This window comes from Typopeltis vanoorti, chromosome 5 (genome assembly GCF_054136105.1).
Source record: "Typopeltis vanoorti isolate ZY-2024b chromosome 5, IOZ_Tvanoo_1.0, whole genome shotgun sequence".
NCBI classification, from domain to species: domain Eukaryota; kingdom Metazoa; phylum Arthropoda; class Arachnida; order Uropygi; family Thelyphonidae; genus Typopeltis; species Typopeltis vanoorti.
In genome coordinates this window covers 149,026,197-149,043,272 of record NC_143553.1, presented here as the reverse complement: position 1 = coordinate 149,043,272, position 17,076 = coordinate 149,026,197, and the positions used below count along the sequence as shown (strand labels likewise).

At 35.6% G+C, this 17,076-nt stretch overlaps 1 protein-coding gene across 1 annotated transcript in view; it reads right to left on the bottom strand.

Moving 5' to 3' along the window:
- Positions 1 to 17,076, bottom strand: part of Oseg4 (intraflagellar transport protein Oseg4) — a 377,419-nt gene that overhangs the window by 32,373 nt on the left and 327,970 nt on the right. The window contains exon 31 of the mRNA XM_090392828.1: positions 12,682 to 12,811. Within this exon, the coding sequence (XP_090248954.1) occupies positions 12,682 to 12,811 (130 nt within the window). The remainder of the gene's footprint in view (positions 1 to 12,681; positions 12,812 to 17,076) is intronic.

The window sequence follows — 17,076 nt, the reverse complement described above, 5'->3', positions numbered from 1 at the left end:
AGTACTTCCTTCAATTCCTTCAGAGCTGTTGAATAAACTGCTGCTGCTATAACAGTTTCACCTTTTTTTGAGGTACTTGGTAAGGATTATATTATCCATATCCTAAGAGACAACAAGAACCTGCCCTGCTGAATCTGGATTTGAAACTTCTTTGGCCATGGAGAACTTTTGTGTCTCCACCCCATTAATTATTGTTTGGTTTCTGAGTCATAGTGATGAAGCCATGTTTCATCAATAGTCACAATACGAGCCAAAACATTTGCATCTGATTTCTCAAAATGACCCCAAATCCCTTGAGATGACAGCACATGTTCTCTCTTTTGGTCAGTATTTAAAAATTTGGAGGACTCACTTTGCTGAGAGCTTCTGCATGTCCAAATGTTGGTGGATAATGACCCCCAACTCATTCCCTGGATATCCCTATAGTCTTTGAAATGTTTCTGGCTGGTATCTGTCTATAATCAAGGTCATGAAGGATCATGGCATGCACTGTATCGATGTTTCAGGTGTGATCACTGTGGAAGGTCTGAAGGTCTTCCTTGACCTGGGGACATCTATTGTCTTAGGATGCCCAGTTTTAACTTGGCCACCCATCTGGCAACTGTTGGATATGCTGTGGCACAGTCTCATAAAGTATCACACAAACTTTGATGAATCTCAGTTGCAGACTTTTCTTACAGCAAGAAAAACTTGATGACAGCCCGCACCTCTGTGTCTTTGAATTTCTTCAAAACATCTGATATGTCTTCTTATATTTCCTAAAAGAAAAACTAAAAATTATTACAATTTAATGAAACATGAAGGTTAAAGGGTTTAAGATATGTTCTTTCTTATGGTTATATCAGTTGCTTTAATATCATTTTTGTTCTAAGTGTTTATCAGAACTTTTCAGCTCCCCTTCGTATATGGAAGCTTTTGAGCAAGGGACTCTGGATCATTCAGCCTGACAACATTTTCATTATTTGGCCATAAGGGAACAAATGGGCTCAAATATGAAAGTATAAAAATTTTACAGTGACTGCAGAGCATAATTTAGAATTCCTGGTCACAAGGTCAAATTCCAGAAGAGTGGATTTTGACCCTATAAAAAGAGAAATAAAACAATGAAAATTACAAAAGAATTTCCCTATTGATTTTTTCAAGTATATGCAAGCATACTTGAGATGATATTGTAGAACAGAAACTTGAAGAAGAACAAGCTGAGTTCTGGCCAAACACTAGTTGTCAGGAACAGATTTTCACTTTAAGACATTAGCTGAGGAATCATGGGAATATAACAAGAATCTGTATGTTGGTTTAGGAAAAGCATATGCCAAGATGCCAAGAGAAAAGATATTCAAAATACTACAATTATATGGTGTAAATGGGACATTATACATCATGAACAAATACAGTTACATTAAAGTTGTATGTTAGAATTGTTAGCACTGATGGGAAATTAGATGTAAGACAGAAGCACATATTAACTCCACTTTTATTCATCATCTATATGGATTACATTATGAAGAAACAGGCTGTCATGGAAATAAACCAGGATGGCAATACACCTGATATCAAATGTGGAGATGTTAATCTCAGCTCTTTACTTTATACAGATGATGTTATACTCTTGAAGGTCAGTCATAATAATTACTATAACAAATAAAGTCAGTCATAATAATTACTATAACCAATATGTCAAAAAAAAAAAAAATATATATATATATATAAATAAAGGCAAACACTGTAAACATCAGCTACATCCTGAATAGAGAACCTATAGAACAAGTAAATACTTCAGTTATTTAGGTCCACTTTTCAGCAAATATGGCAATTAAATACAGAAAGAAAACAGAATAAATAAGGCAGCATTGTGGGGAGTCAAATGAATAAATTTACATGGAATAATAAAGAAATCAGTCAAACCACTAAAGTAGTATATAAGGCAGTGCAAAAATCAATTTTAACTTATGGATCTAAGAACTGATTTAGAAATAAAACAGTTAATTAAAGCTCAGAAACCACAGCTTTGAGATTTCTAAGAAATTAGGAGAGTGAACAGATGGCATCATTGACAAAATCATATTAAAATTAAAGATATTAGGAAGGAACTTAAGAATATTAGCATCAAGGAATATGGGAACAGAGCTAATCTCAGGAACATACCCCATAAGAAGAATGGAAAAGGAAAGATTAGCAAAACAGCTATCAGAATGGTAAAAAAAAAAACGACCTGAAGAAAGAACCAAGTTCTAGGTGAACTGAGGCAGTGAGTATGCCTTAGAAGACTGAAATATAATATCTCACAATATTGGAGTTCTGACATAATAGAGTAATTTGGAGGAAAACTGTTATTAAGTGTTATTAAGAAGATACACATACACATAGTATCCTGCAAATTCCTTGGGAGTACATATCAGGAATCAGGAGTGATATTTACAATAATATTTACAATAGGCTTTAAGGCCAGTAATGCTGTGTGTATGTATCAAACCAGTATTTTTTTTTTAAATCAAATTAGGATTCTAGGTTTGATGTATTTTTTCGACACACACACATATTTTTCTTGCACCAGAGGTCAGGCAAGTAGAGCCAACACTAGACAACACCCATCCTGGTTAGCATACCTGCTCTCTAGCCAACAGGCTGCAGGGTTTGAACCTCGCAGTGGGCATGGATTTATGATGGAAGTTTTTTCACTTGGCTATGCTACTAATTATATATTGGGTTTTATTCTTTATCCAAGTGTTAGCAAACAAAGTTTGCTCCTGAAGTACTTTCAGGACTGGGGCAACTCGTGGTAAAGGTGGTATAAGTTCTCATCACTTGCCTTAGTATCTCCTGTAATGCAAAGCACATCTCCTTGCAGACATGTATAATGCTATGCATTAAAGGGAAGGGCCACTACCCAGACCGGTTTTGACCTTCAATGAGGTCTCATCAGTGGGAGCTAGACCCAGAGGTGGTGATACTAAGGTAGAAATAATGAAGAAGTCATATTTACCTATACAAGTTGCCAAAGGGTGTCACACCCTATTATTAAAATTCTCTGGATTAGAGATAAGTTTATGGAAGTTTTTTCACTTGGTTATGCTACTAATTATATATTGGGTTTTATCCTTTATCCAAGTGCAAGCAAACAAAGTTTGCACCTGAAGTATTTTCAGGACTGGGGAAACTCGTGGTAAAGGTGGTATAAGTTCTCATCACTTGCCTTAGTATCTCCCATAATGCAAAGCACATTTTCTTGTGGACATGTATAATGCTATGCATTAAAGGGAAGGGCCACTACCCAGACTAGTGTCCACCTTTATTGAGGTCTCATCAGTGGGAGCCAAACCCAGAAGTGGTGATACTAAGGTGAAAGTAATGGAGAAGTCATATTTACCTATATGAGTTGTATCACCACCTCTGGGTCTGGCTCCTGCTGATAAGACCTCAATAAACATCAAAATCGGTCTGGGTAGTGGCCCTTCCCTTTAATGCATAACATTATACATGTCCGCAAGGAGATGTGCTTTGCATTATGAGAGATACTAAGGCAAGTGATGAGAACTTATACCACCTTTACCACAAGTTGCCCCAGTCCTGAAAGTACTTCAGGCGCAAATTTTGTTTGCTAACACTTGGATAAAGGATAAAATCCAATATATAATTAGCGGGCATGGATGTTTGTGTTTGTCTTTAGGCAATGAAATTCATCGCCTGATGTTAATAACTGTTCTGCTTATTGGAGGCCTGAAATGGCTTGAAAACATTCCATGTTTGGTCTCTAGAGCATGGTTTCCATACTATGCAAAAATAAATTTTAAAAAATACAAAAAATATATAAAATTCAATTTTATAAAAAAATCCTTAGTCTGCCCACTCATGGTACAAATATATTATAGGTTTACAAAAACACCTTTTGGAGTAAGAGCTACATTAAAAAAAAAGAAATATAATACTTCAGTGTAATATAACTTCTTTCTTTGTATATCATTTTTTATATATAAATAAAAATACATATTGGTACACCAAATTTGAAATGGAGTATTTTAGGTTTATCAGAGACACATTGGTGCGGAGATGGATTCATGGATTTACCAGAAGGAAGACTGTACTTCTCAGGAAGAAAAGATAACATACACAGAGAAGGAGTTGCATTACTAATTGAAAAGAAACTCACACACTCAGTAATTGAAATAAACCCAGTGCCTCCTAGAATAATAACAGCCAAACTTCAAGCAAAAGAAAAAGGTCAAACAATTAAAATAATCCAAATATATGCACCAGACAGTAACCATTCAGAAGAAGAAATAGAAAATTGCTATGAAGAACTACAACAGGAAATAGATAATCCCAAAAATAGAGAACTCATGATAGTGATGGGAGATTTTAATGCTAAAATAGGACAGTTCACAGCAGACAAAAAAGATGTGATGGGGAAATTTGGATACGGAGAGCTTAACAACAGAGGAGAACAATTACTCCACTTCTGTAAAGCAAACGATCTAATGATTACAAACACATTGTTCTATCAACGCCCTAATAATAAATATACATGGACATCTCCAGATGGTAATATAAAGAACTGCATAGACTATATCATCATAAACAAACAATGGAAAAGATCAGTAAATAATGTACGAACATTAAGAAGTTTTGATTTTGACACTGACCATGAAATATTAACTGCCAAAGTAAAGATAAAATTCAACAGGAAAAATAATATCAGAAAAGAAGAAATCATCAACCTATCAAAACTAAAAGATAGCTTAAGCAGAAGTCAATTTTTAGAACAGATGTGCTTGAAATTAAAACCCTCCATCTTACAGAACAGCGGAAAATACTGGGAAGAAAGGAAAAGAAACAGTGTTATCAATCGCAAAAGACACTCTAGGTTCCAAACCCAAAATAAACAAACAGTGGATAACCCAAGAAATCATAGTTACCATAGAAGAGAAAAGAGGCCAAGATACTTGTAAATCAACAAAACAATGAAGAGAATAGAGAAAAATACAAAGCACTAAAAAATAAAGTTGACAACCTATGCAAAAAAGCCAAAGAAAAATGGTTAGAAGAAAAAGCTAAGAAATGCCAAGAAGCATACCAACAAAACAACCTAAAAGTCTTCCATGATACTGTAAGAGAAATTACAAAGGAATTCTCAGCAAAAGCAGTAACAATGATAAACAACAAGATGACTGAAACCGGGAATATTGAACATATAAGAAAAATCTGGTCAAACCATTTTAAAACTATCTTCCACCAAGGAAACAAAACTACAATGCCAACAATAGAAGAAAATAATGATCACCCAAAAATTTTACAAGAAGAAGTTAGATACGCAATAAAACAGATGAAAAACAATAAAGCACCAGGCATTGATACTACCCTACTGAACTGTGGTCATATGGGGGCAGTATATCAATAGAATATTTAACAACCCTATTCAATAAAATACTACAAACAGGAGAGATCCCAGATGACTGGAGAACTGGAAAGATCATCCCAATATACAAGAAAGGAGACAAAAGAGACTGCAGAAATTACAGACCAATCAATTTACTCTCTCACACCTATAAAATATTCATAAGAATTATACAAAATAGATTAAAAAACACCTACGAAGAAATGATAGGCATAGAACAAGTTGGTTTCCGAGGAAACTATTCAACAATAGACCAAATTTTCATATTGCACCAACTAGCAGAGCTCAGCTGGGAAGACCATAAAGAACTATATTGTTGTTTTGTGGACTTTAAACAAGCTTTCGATAACATCAACAGAGAAATCCTTCTTAAAATTTTACTAGAAAAAGCAATAGACAAATATATAATACAGTTTCTGATAAAATATTACTCTAAGACAAATGCAATAATTAAAAAGGACACACTCACAACAGAACCCATAGAGATCCAAAAAGGAGTAATGCAAGGATGCCCATTATCTCCATGCCTATTCAACATATATCTAGAAGAAGTTGTAAAGAAAGCAATAGACAATGAGCCTGGAATCAATGTCAATGGTTTAAACATATATAATATCAAATATGCAGATGATCTCGTCCTTCTTGCAAGAACCCCAAATGAACTACAAAAGCTGATCAACAAGCTAAACAAAACCTGTAAAACATATGACATGACAATAAATATACAAAAGACAAAAGTGATGAAAATAGGGAGGAACAAAACTACCATCTCAGCCACCCTAAACGGAGAACAAATAGAACAAGTAGACAACTTCATATACCTTGGATCAAAACTAACAGAAACAATAGATGAACTCAAAACAATCAAACATAGAATAGCGATAGAATAGCGACCACCATGGGAAAATTACAGAAAATCTGGAAAACAAACAAGATATCTAAACAAGCCAAAATCAAATTATATGAAGCAATAATTATACCAACAGTCATCTATGGAGCAGAAGCGTGGACAGTTAAAAAAAGAGAGGAGAAAAAACTGTGGGCATTTGAAATGAAATGCTTAAGAAAAATAAATAGAACAAGTTGGATAGAAAAGAAAACAAACATCACAGTCAGACAAGAACTATTGTATAAAAAGACAATAACAGAAAAAATTAGAAAACAACAACTGAGATGGTTTGGACACACTGTACGCATGGATGCAGACAGACTTCCTAACGTTCTAATCAATACTTTTCCAACTGAAAAAAGAAAACCTGGAAGACCAAGAATTACCTGGCTGAAATTAATAAAGAACATCTCAGGATGCAGAACATATAAGGAACTTTTTCGAACAGCAAGGAATAGAGAAGACTGGAAGATCCTGCTCAAGCGAAGACTCAACCCGTCTTAGACGGAAGAGAAGAAGAAGAAGAAGAAGAAGATTGGTACACCACCACTTTTTTGGCAACAGATGGTCTGGCACATCCTTTAGTCCAGATAAAATTATAAGAGTGCACTTGAAATTCCCATGACCACCCGACTAGTTAATTGGGCTGCTACAGATGGCATTGCGTGTGTGCACAGTTCCCAGGAATTATGGTCAATTACAAGTTCATATTCATTTGCATTATATCATTTCTACTATTATGTTTCATTAAATCATTTAATTCACATTTAATAGTTGAGTTTCTAAAGTTGCATTGTGTCTCTAAAGTATCATGGAAGGGGATATAATTAGCAGGTGAAAGGTGTACTGATAAATTATTATTACGTCACCTCCGTTGATCAGGCAAAACAGCTAATCTGTCATGGCTCTGGAACCAAGGGTGCTAGAAAATTGTTGGTGCACCTGTATATAGATGTACTCCAGATGATAGCCTCAATATGAAATGTCAATAAATCATTTGATTTATGAAATTAAAGTTATCACTCCAATACAGTAGTAGTCTCTATAAGTTGTCATAATGGATTAGTTATAGTTATTTAATTATAGTACTTCTCTGGCTGTTACAATATAATATACTTGGTTCAGCTTAGATACCCCTGAAATAGGTATTAGTGGTAATATCTTCGATGTTGGTCCTAACGTATCTATCTATTATATGATAACAATACTAGACACAGTTGTGTCTAGTATTTTTATAATTTTTTCAGGAGCGTTCAGAAAATGTGCTTCTACATAGAGAATATTTTTAAACATATTGCTGTTTTTGTTTTTTTTTGATAAATTAATTTGTTTATTTTTCTCCCTGCAGTGGTAACATTGACACAAGCATCTTTGCATAGACTGACATGGCAATGGTATAAAAATTCTAACATTATTATTTATCCAAATACACATACCGGTCAATGACTAAAACATTTTTATTTAATACCATGCTGAACCTCCTTTAGCCTAAATTACAGTATGTATATATATATATATATATATATATATATAGTTTTATGAAAAAATTGAATGACTAGAAACCGAGATTTAATTAAAAATGTTTTAATATAAACACACTACTAGTTTCGGCCTGTAACAGCCTTCTTCAGGTGACATTATAAAAGAAAAAACACTAAACATTGAGGGTTAAAAGACTATGAACAACATAGACAGTCTTTATACATAATTAGCATGAAAACGTTGTACTTGTATTTGAAGCTGTTCTTTCATTTGTTGCATTGGGAGAGTGCGTGCTTGCTGCATCACTTGAACGCCAGTACATGATTACAGCTGAATGACTATCTGGGAGGTTGTAGCTTAAGTTGTTATTTAGATGAACAGGATTGAAGATGATTTCTCTCGATTCCACAATTTTTCTCTCTATTTCGTCACTGCAACGGAAGATGTTTGTAGATTTTTCCCAGCAGACTTTGTGACTTTGGTTATCATCATTAGGATTAGCCGAGAAAAGGATATGACTTGATAATGCTGTCTCTTGTAAGTAATGTCTCTCATGTGTTCTTCCATACGCATTTCGACAGATTTGTCTGTCTGCCCGAAATAAGGAATATCGCAGTCACATAATATTTTATACACGCCAGGATATTTGAGTTGATGATGACAAGGTTTTGGGTGGCTAATTAAGGAACGGATCTTTGGAAGTGGAGTGAACAAGGTTCTGATATTGTATTTTTTTTTTTCATGGAAGAACACATGAGAGACATTACTTACAAGAGACAGCGAGCGAGTGCATTATCAAGTCATATCCTTTTTTCGGCTAATCCTAATGATGATAACCAAAGTCACAAAGTCTGCTGGGAAAAATCTACAAACATCTTCCGTTGCAGTGACGAAATAGAGAGAAAAATTGTGGAATCGAGAGAAATCATCTTCAATCCTGTTCATCTAAATAACAACTTAAGCTACAACCTCCCAGATAGTCATTCAGCTGTAATCATGTACTGGCGTTCACATGATGCAGCAAGCATGCACTCTCCCAACAATGCAACAAATGAAAGAACAGCTTCAAATACAAGTACAACGTTTTCATGCTAATTATGTATAAAGACTGTCTATGTTGTTCATAGTCTTTTAACCCTCAATGTTTAGTGTTTTTTCTTTTATAATGTCACCTGAAGAAGGCTGTTACAGGCCGAAACTAGTAGTGTGTTTATATTAAAACATTTTTAATTAAATCTCGGTTCTAGTCATTCAATTTTTTCAGAAAACTATGTATGTTAACCGAGTCAATGATCATTCTGTCATCTATAGCCTTCATGACGAGGCTTCTATGATCAATAATAAAAGAAACTTCAACAAGACACTAAAGAGGATTGGACTAAACATTAACAGGTTGGTCTTCTTAAAATGTTGCAAATTCCATGCTATCTTTCCTAAATTTATATGCTTTAAAGAAAACATAACAACTGAATGTGCGAAGAGAATCTATCATAAAGCTAAATTAGACCTACTCTGAAAGAATATTGGATACTAAACGTACTCTCACTTTTCTTTTCAATAAAAAAAGAACCATAGCTGAAATACTGGAAGAATCTCTAGATAATGAAAGTTGGCATACCTTTAATACATACTGTGAATCTCAAGCAGCCAGAATACAATATAATAACAAAGTAAATCTTATAAGAAAATATGAAACGTTAAAGAGATTACAAAATAATAGGAACTCAAAACCACACATCAATATTGACAATGTCGTTATCAACAAATCCTCCTATATACTTTCAGATGTAGAACAAAGCATCCTTAGTAAAGGTCTAAACTTCATTCCTTCCCCAAAATTAATACCAAAGGAGACACTACTTACAAAAATAGAAAAAGCTGCTTCTTTTCTCCCTCCACAAGATGCAAACCTTCTACGTATTGAATCAATCTTTATTATCAATAACGCAAAACCACCTGCAGACAACATTACTTCAACTGAACGCAAAGCTATTAAAAGTTTAAAAAACAACAGAGATATAATCATCCTCCCTGTGGATAAAGGAAATGCAACAGTCATTCTGAACTCCGAAGATTACAAGAATAAAATGATTGCATTACTACATAATAATACCTACTCAATACTTGAGAGAGATCCAACTCGTGAACTTCAAAATCGTACAAACAACTTATTATAAACAACAACTGAATTATCCCGAAACGTCCGTTTATTTCTACGCTCTCTCCATCCGTTAATTCCTCACATATATGGTGTTCCTAAAATCCATAAAGAGAACACCCCATTACGCCCAATTGTAGAAGGTATCGATTCTCCTACAAACAATCTTTCAAAATACCTTGCCAAATACCTCAAAAGTTTTTCAGGGAAGTCACCATCCTTTATCAAGAACACTACAGAATTTGTTACATACATCAAGGATATTACACTTGATGAAAATGACATCATGGCTAGCTTGGACATAACTTCTTTGTTCACTAATGTCCCAACAGATGAAGTCCTAACATTACTTAAGGACAAGTTATCCAAAAAAATGTTAGCCTTGCTTACACATTGCATCAGGTCCGGTTACTTCAAATTTCAAGATAATATATACAAACAAAATCATGGACTGTCTATGAGTAATCCTTTATCTCCGGTTCTTGCAAATATTTACTTAGAAGATTTTGAAACCAAGGCTATCTCTTCCTTTATTTTAACACCTAAAGTTTGGAAACGTTATGTGGATGATGTCTTCATTGTTTGGAGCCATGGACATGAATCCCTTATGGTTTTCCTCGAACATCTCAATAGCCGACATCAAAGTATTAAGTTTACTGCTGAGCTTGAAACGGATAATTCCTTGCCTTTTCTTGATGTCAAACTGACTCGCTCTTCTGGTAAACTAAAAATATCGATATATAGAAAGCCCACACATACCAACAGATATCTGCACAGTCAGTCCCATCATTTCCCTCCTCATAAGCTTGGAATAATTTCCGCCTTGGGACATAGAGCCCGTTCTCTTCTTGATGATCCAAATGAACTGCTTACAGAAATAAACCATCTGAAAACTTCTTTCGAAGTTAATGGATATTACAAGAAAATCATTAACAAATTCCTTCTTAATCCTCCTAGACATCACTCAGAAGAAACAAATAGATTCAAAAGCAACATATCTATTCCTTACATAAGTACTGTTTCACATAAATTAGCAAAAGTTCTAAAAAAATACAATATCAGAACCTTGTTCACTCTACTTCCAAAGATCCGTTCCTTAATTAGCCACCCAAAACCTTGTCATCATCAACTCAAATACCCTGGCGTATATAAAATATTATGTGACTGCGATATTCCTTATTTCGGGCAGACAGACAAATCTGTCGAAATGCGTATGGAAGAACACATGAGAGACATTACTTACAAGAGACAGCATTATCAAGTCATATCCTTTTCTCGGCTAATCCTAATGATGATAACCAAAGTCACAAAGTCTGCTGGGAAAAATCTACAAACATCTTCCGTTGCAGTGACGAAATAGAGAGAAAAATTGTGGAATCGAGAGAAATCATCTTCAATCCTGTTCATCTAAATAACAACTTAAGCTACAACCTCCCAGATAGTCATTCAGCTGTAATCATGTACTGGCGTTCAAGTGATGCAGCAAGCACGCACTCTCCCAACAATGCAAAAAATGAAAGAACAGCTTCAAATACAACGTTTTCATGCTAATTATGTATAAAGACTGTCTATGTTGTTCATAGTCTTTTAACCCTCAATGTTTAGTGTTTTTTCTTTTATAATGTCACCTGAAGAAGGCTGTTACAGGCCGAAACTAGTAGTGTGTTTACATTAAAACATTTTTAATTAAATCTCAGTTCTAGTCATTGAATTTTTTCATAAAACTATGTATGTTAACCGAGTCAATGATCATTCTGTCATATATATATATATATATAATAACAAGGCAAGTTGGGTTCATTGCTTCATGGGGCTCTTGCCAAACTCTCTGCCTACCATTGGTACAAAACAAGGTGTACTGTGACTCATTAGACCACATGACTTTTTTTCCAGTGTGCAGTGACAGTGTTTCTGACACCACTGTAGACGAACTTTCTGGTTCTTTGTAGAAATCAGTTGCTGCCATATAGGCATGCAACTGCCAATAATGATCCTCATCAATTTCCTGTGCACAGTTGGTGAAAAATGGATTAGGAACAGCCTTCATTAAATGCTTCAGTCAGTTGCTGCATACAGGAAGTTTTGTGTGTCCATACAAGCCTTCTCAGACGATGGTGACCTCGTTCCTGACAGACTGTTTTAGGAACACAGTTATGCCTCTTAGACAAGCAATGTGGGTTATTTTTCTATGGATTAAACACCCAGGGTATCTCAGTCAGGTCTGTTGTTTTCAAAATAGTGGCTCCAGACAGAAGGGCACACACAATAAGTCCTTTATCAAACTCCAAAAGATCCTTTGTTTTTCTCCATTGTGATCAACACTACTGATGATTATCAACTAGCAGCATTCTTAAATAGTTGCCTAGAATGCATAGCAATGCACGTGACCAAGCATTTTTTGCATAAGCTGTGTAAGTTACATTTACATATATCTGCATAAAGATTTCTAATTCAGTAGCTGGTATGTGTATGAAATACATGGATGAAAGGAAGTTATTTACAATACTTAATCAATTGGTTCCCCTACTAATAGATTAAATATAAACTCAAATATTTATTTAGATTAGATTTAAATTCAATTTTTGCTATTATTTAAACAATGAGATTTTTATTTATTTATTTTTTAGCTCTGTAGCAGCATAAGGAAACACTATGTGTGTGTGTGTGTGTGTGAGAGAGAGAGAGAGAGAGAGAGAGATACATTTAATGACTTAGTATGTAAACTCTAAATGGTAACTACTTCTATTTTTAATTACTTACTTCACAAAAATATCAATTGCCAGGTCTTCGTATTCTTTTCTTTCATCTGGTGTTAGATTATCCAATGACTCTAATTTTATAAATGCTTTAGAGCAAGTACCAAAAGCTCTATTAGCACAACTGGCTAAAGCTGTGGATCAAAATCACAAAGAGTAAATAAACTAGAATGTAAAACAGTTGATGAATTTATATAATAATCAGCTCAAGGCAGAAAGTAAAAAAATCTGAAAGTGAAAGCGTCAACTTTAAGGTTTCTGATTAAGTCATAAAAGAGAGCCTCATTCTAGTAAACAGCAGTTTACTAGAATGAGGGGAAAAAATGCTGATTTTGGAACAAAATATGCTCATATATGTTGAGAAGAATCGTTATCGAGCAGAACAGTAGAAATATAATTAACACTTTGTCCAAATAGTGAGAAAATACTTTTTTTTCCATGCTCTAGATGACTAAGATAACGATTTCTCTCAGTGCATTGTAAAGTAAAAATGCACTTTTCTCAATCATTCCGAGTTGATGTAAAAAGAGCTTCGCAACTTTCTTTGAAAAGATGTACATTTAAAACTGCTTCTATGGCTTCATCCCACCAGGGATGAAGTGAAACCTCCAAGGAGTCCAAGGACTCATCGCGGGAAGACACCTACTGTACAACTCTCTGTCTCCAGTACTACACAGAACCTCTACTGCCCACAACTACCACCACCACAACCACAGCTAGTATTTTTTGTCTGTAAATTGAGTGTTCTGAAAGGCTGATTTGTCTGTGTGCGGGATGAAAAACCCAAGTTTCCGGGTGGAAAAAACCCTGCTACCTCCGTATGAGATCAGCTAACTCACCTCCAATTGAAAAAGTCCATATAAAGATTCTTCCCATCATGACGAGAATCGAACTCAGGCCTTTTCTAATCGAAGGGCGCAACGTACCGTCGTTCTTCTAATTGCACTACAGAGGTGCTTAATACTGATGTTCATTAATTCCCTTTTCTACAGAATGGCCTGTCTACCCAAAGTATGTCAAATTACATTCACAAGGAATCTGGTAAATACTAGCTAACAATAGAGGTCGCAGTTTGTCTTTTGTGGATAGTAACAGATGAGACATTTTGTCGATAGGAAAATATGTGGGAATAAGGTGATACTTCTTCAAAATTCTAGCAATAGGTTCAGAGATACCAGAAGTATAAGGGATTGGAACGTTGTGGTCTGTTGAAGAATCCTTAGATTATTATTATTATTATTATTCAGGCCTCCAAGGAGTCAAAAGACTCATCAAGGGAGGTCCTTCCTAAGACATAGGAAGGACCTCTATCTATCTATCATACCACTCTTTAAACTCACTGACCATTCTCACTCCCACCACTCCATCAGGCAATGCATTCCACGGCTTCACCACCCTCCACACAAAGAAACCACTCCTTACCCTCTTGCTCACAGTTTCCTTTCGTAACTTCCAGGGATGGCCTCTTGTCATCACTCCTTCCCGCTGTTCAACCAAGCGAAAGAACTCCCCAGTGTCAACCCTGTAACCACCTCTCAACAGTTTAAAAGTCTCAATCATATCACCTCTCCTTCTTCTATCCACCAAACTCTGCAGTCCACATTCTCTCAGCCGATCCTCATAACTATCCTTGTACAGTCCTGAAACCATCTTTGTCATCCGTCTTTGTATCCTTTCCACAGTTAATTTATCCCCTTCAAATGATGGGGACCAAATCTGAGAACAAGAATCCAAGTGTGGTCTGATCAGAGACTTATACAATGGAATGATAACCCTCTTATCTCTGCAGGTCAGTGTCCTTCTCATAATAGCAGCAATCCTCTGTGTTACCTTCACCACCTTTGCAATATGTCCCCTAAACTTCAGGTTTCTATCAATCATCAACCCCAGATCTCTTGTCTCCTATACTTCCTCCAGTATAACTCCTCCCATAGAGTATGCAGCATCCCATCGATGTTTCCCAAACCTCAAGACCTTACATTTTGCTGCATTAAACTGGCACCCCCATTCATTTGCCTATCTATCTAGCTTATCTAAATCCTCTTGCAGGGCTACCACATCTGCACTATTACTAATAATCCTTCCCAGCTTCGCATCATTGGCAAACAACTGAATATCCCCCTGCAATCCACTGGCTATGTCATTGATATAAAGGTTAAACAATATAGGTCCTAGTACTGAGCCCTGTGGGACCCCACTTGTAACCCTCTGCCTCCTGGAAACTCCTCCACCATACACAACTCTCTGATACCTATCAGACAGCCAATCCTGAATCCAGTTGACCAATCTGACATCCAGACCCATGTGCTGCAACTTAAATATCAGCTTATCATGTGGCACCCTGTCAAATGCCTTCGCCAAGTCTAAGAAAATTGCAGTATATGCCTTTCCCTCATCTAATGTTCTTGTAACTTTATTATAAAAGGCTAGCATATTGCTAAAACAAGAGCATCCTTTCACAAATCCATGTTGATTCTCACAGATAACATTACCCTCATCTGCCCAATGCTGTATACGGTCCCTCACTACTTTCTCCAAGATCTTAACAACTACTGATGACACACAGACTGGCCTATAATTAGACACTTCCAGTCTGTTACCACCCTTATGTAATGGCACTATCTTACCTTCCTTCCATTCCCTGGGCACCTTCGCCAAAGCCAGACTTTCATTGAAAAGCCACGTTAAAGGCACTGTCAATTCCCTAGCACATTCTCTTAAAACTCGTGGTGAAATACCATCCAGTCCCACAGCTTTACTGACATCCAGAGTACTCAGTATCTGAAACACACTCTCCTCCTGTACCTCCAGACCTCGAACCAGTCCTATCCCTCTAGCATTAAAACTGACTCCTCTAGGATGAAATACTCCAATAAAGTGTTCATTGAACAATTCCACTATGTCCTCTGCATCAGTCACTCTATTCCCATTTTTATCTCACAATATCATTCTTCCACAGTCATTTCTCCTCCTACTGGCCACATAGCTAAAAAATTCCCTAGGATTTTCTTTGGATCTTAGGGCCAATCTCCTCTCATATTCCAGTGTCGCTTTCCTTACCACACTAGTCACTCTTCTGGCCTGTGTCTTATATTCTTCATGCATCTTCTCTTCACCTGTCTCCTTATATCTCTTCCATAGCCTCTTTTTCACATGCAATTCCTGTTAAATATTGTTTGTCATCCACTTTACTCCAAACTGCGTCCTCTTCTTCACTCGTGGTATACAACTTACCATTGCTGATAACAAATATTCTTTCACAATTTCCCACACGCTAGTGATATCCCAGCATTCCAATTCCTCCCTCCATGAAACTTCCCCAAGTTGACGTCTAAGACTATTATAATCACCTGCCTTATAATTCCACATAAGTTCCCACATAGGAGTCAGTTATCTGCTGGATTTGATAAGGATTGTAACCATTTAATTTCATTAATAATGAAACACGTATAGACCACAGTAATAACTTTAATTAAATAAAGGTACAAGTATTTCGTACTGAAAGTAACAGTACATCCTTACTGTAGAACAAACAGTTAAAGGAATGGAATACAAAGTACAGAACAGTCGGTGGATCACCAAATAATTTAATTAAAGTTATTACTGTGGTTTATACGTGTTCCATTATTAATTTATTATGCAACAGGTACCTCTAAATATTTAATTTCATTAGTTTTTATGGTGAGAAATTCTTGTTGTAAGCTTGAGGGAGAAGAGCATACATTATATACTCTATTAATTAATGACTTGATAAACATGAAAGAGAAATTTAGCAATTCTATAGGAGGGAGAGCCAACACAATAGAAATGGATAAGCGCCTCGATCATGTTGTTAGCTGAGTTCAAAATATTTTTTGAACTCAAAAAATATTTTTGAGTTCAAAAAAAAAAAAGTCCTTCCAAAATGCACATTTTGGAAGGACTCTTCATTTATATGGTCTCCCAAAAATTCTTAAAGAAGGTTGTCCAGTAAGATTGTTAATACAATTAAGCCATTGTTAATTGTATTAACTTTTTCACCTAGAGAATTGCTAAAATTCTTTCACGTTTATTAACTGCCCATGTTGGATAAACCAGATCATTCATCAAGAATTTTACACATTTTCTTGAAAAAATCAAGAATATTCAAAGCAAGAGTTGAATTCTGTTAGTCAGCCTTGACATTGTTTCTCTTTTTATCAATGTTTCATTATTGGACACTATTTGTTTACTATATGATGACTTCCCTCCTGATGTTGTGAAGACTTTTGAATTTGTTAGGCAATCAGGACAGTTCAGCTGGAAAAACAAGATCTATAGAGAGGTTGAAGGCACTGCCATGAGTAGTCATCTGTCTTTTTGGCAAACTATTTTTTGAACCATCTGAAAGATACCTTGCTCTCATCTATTCATTCCCAGC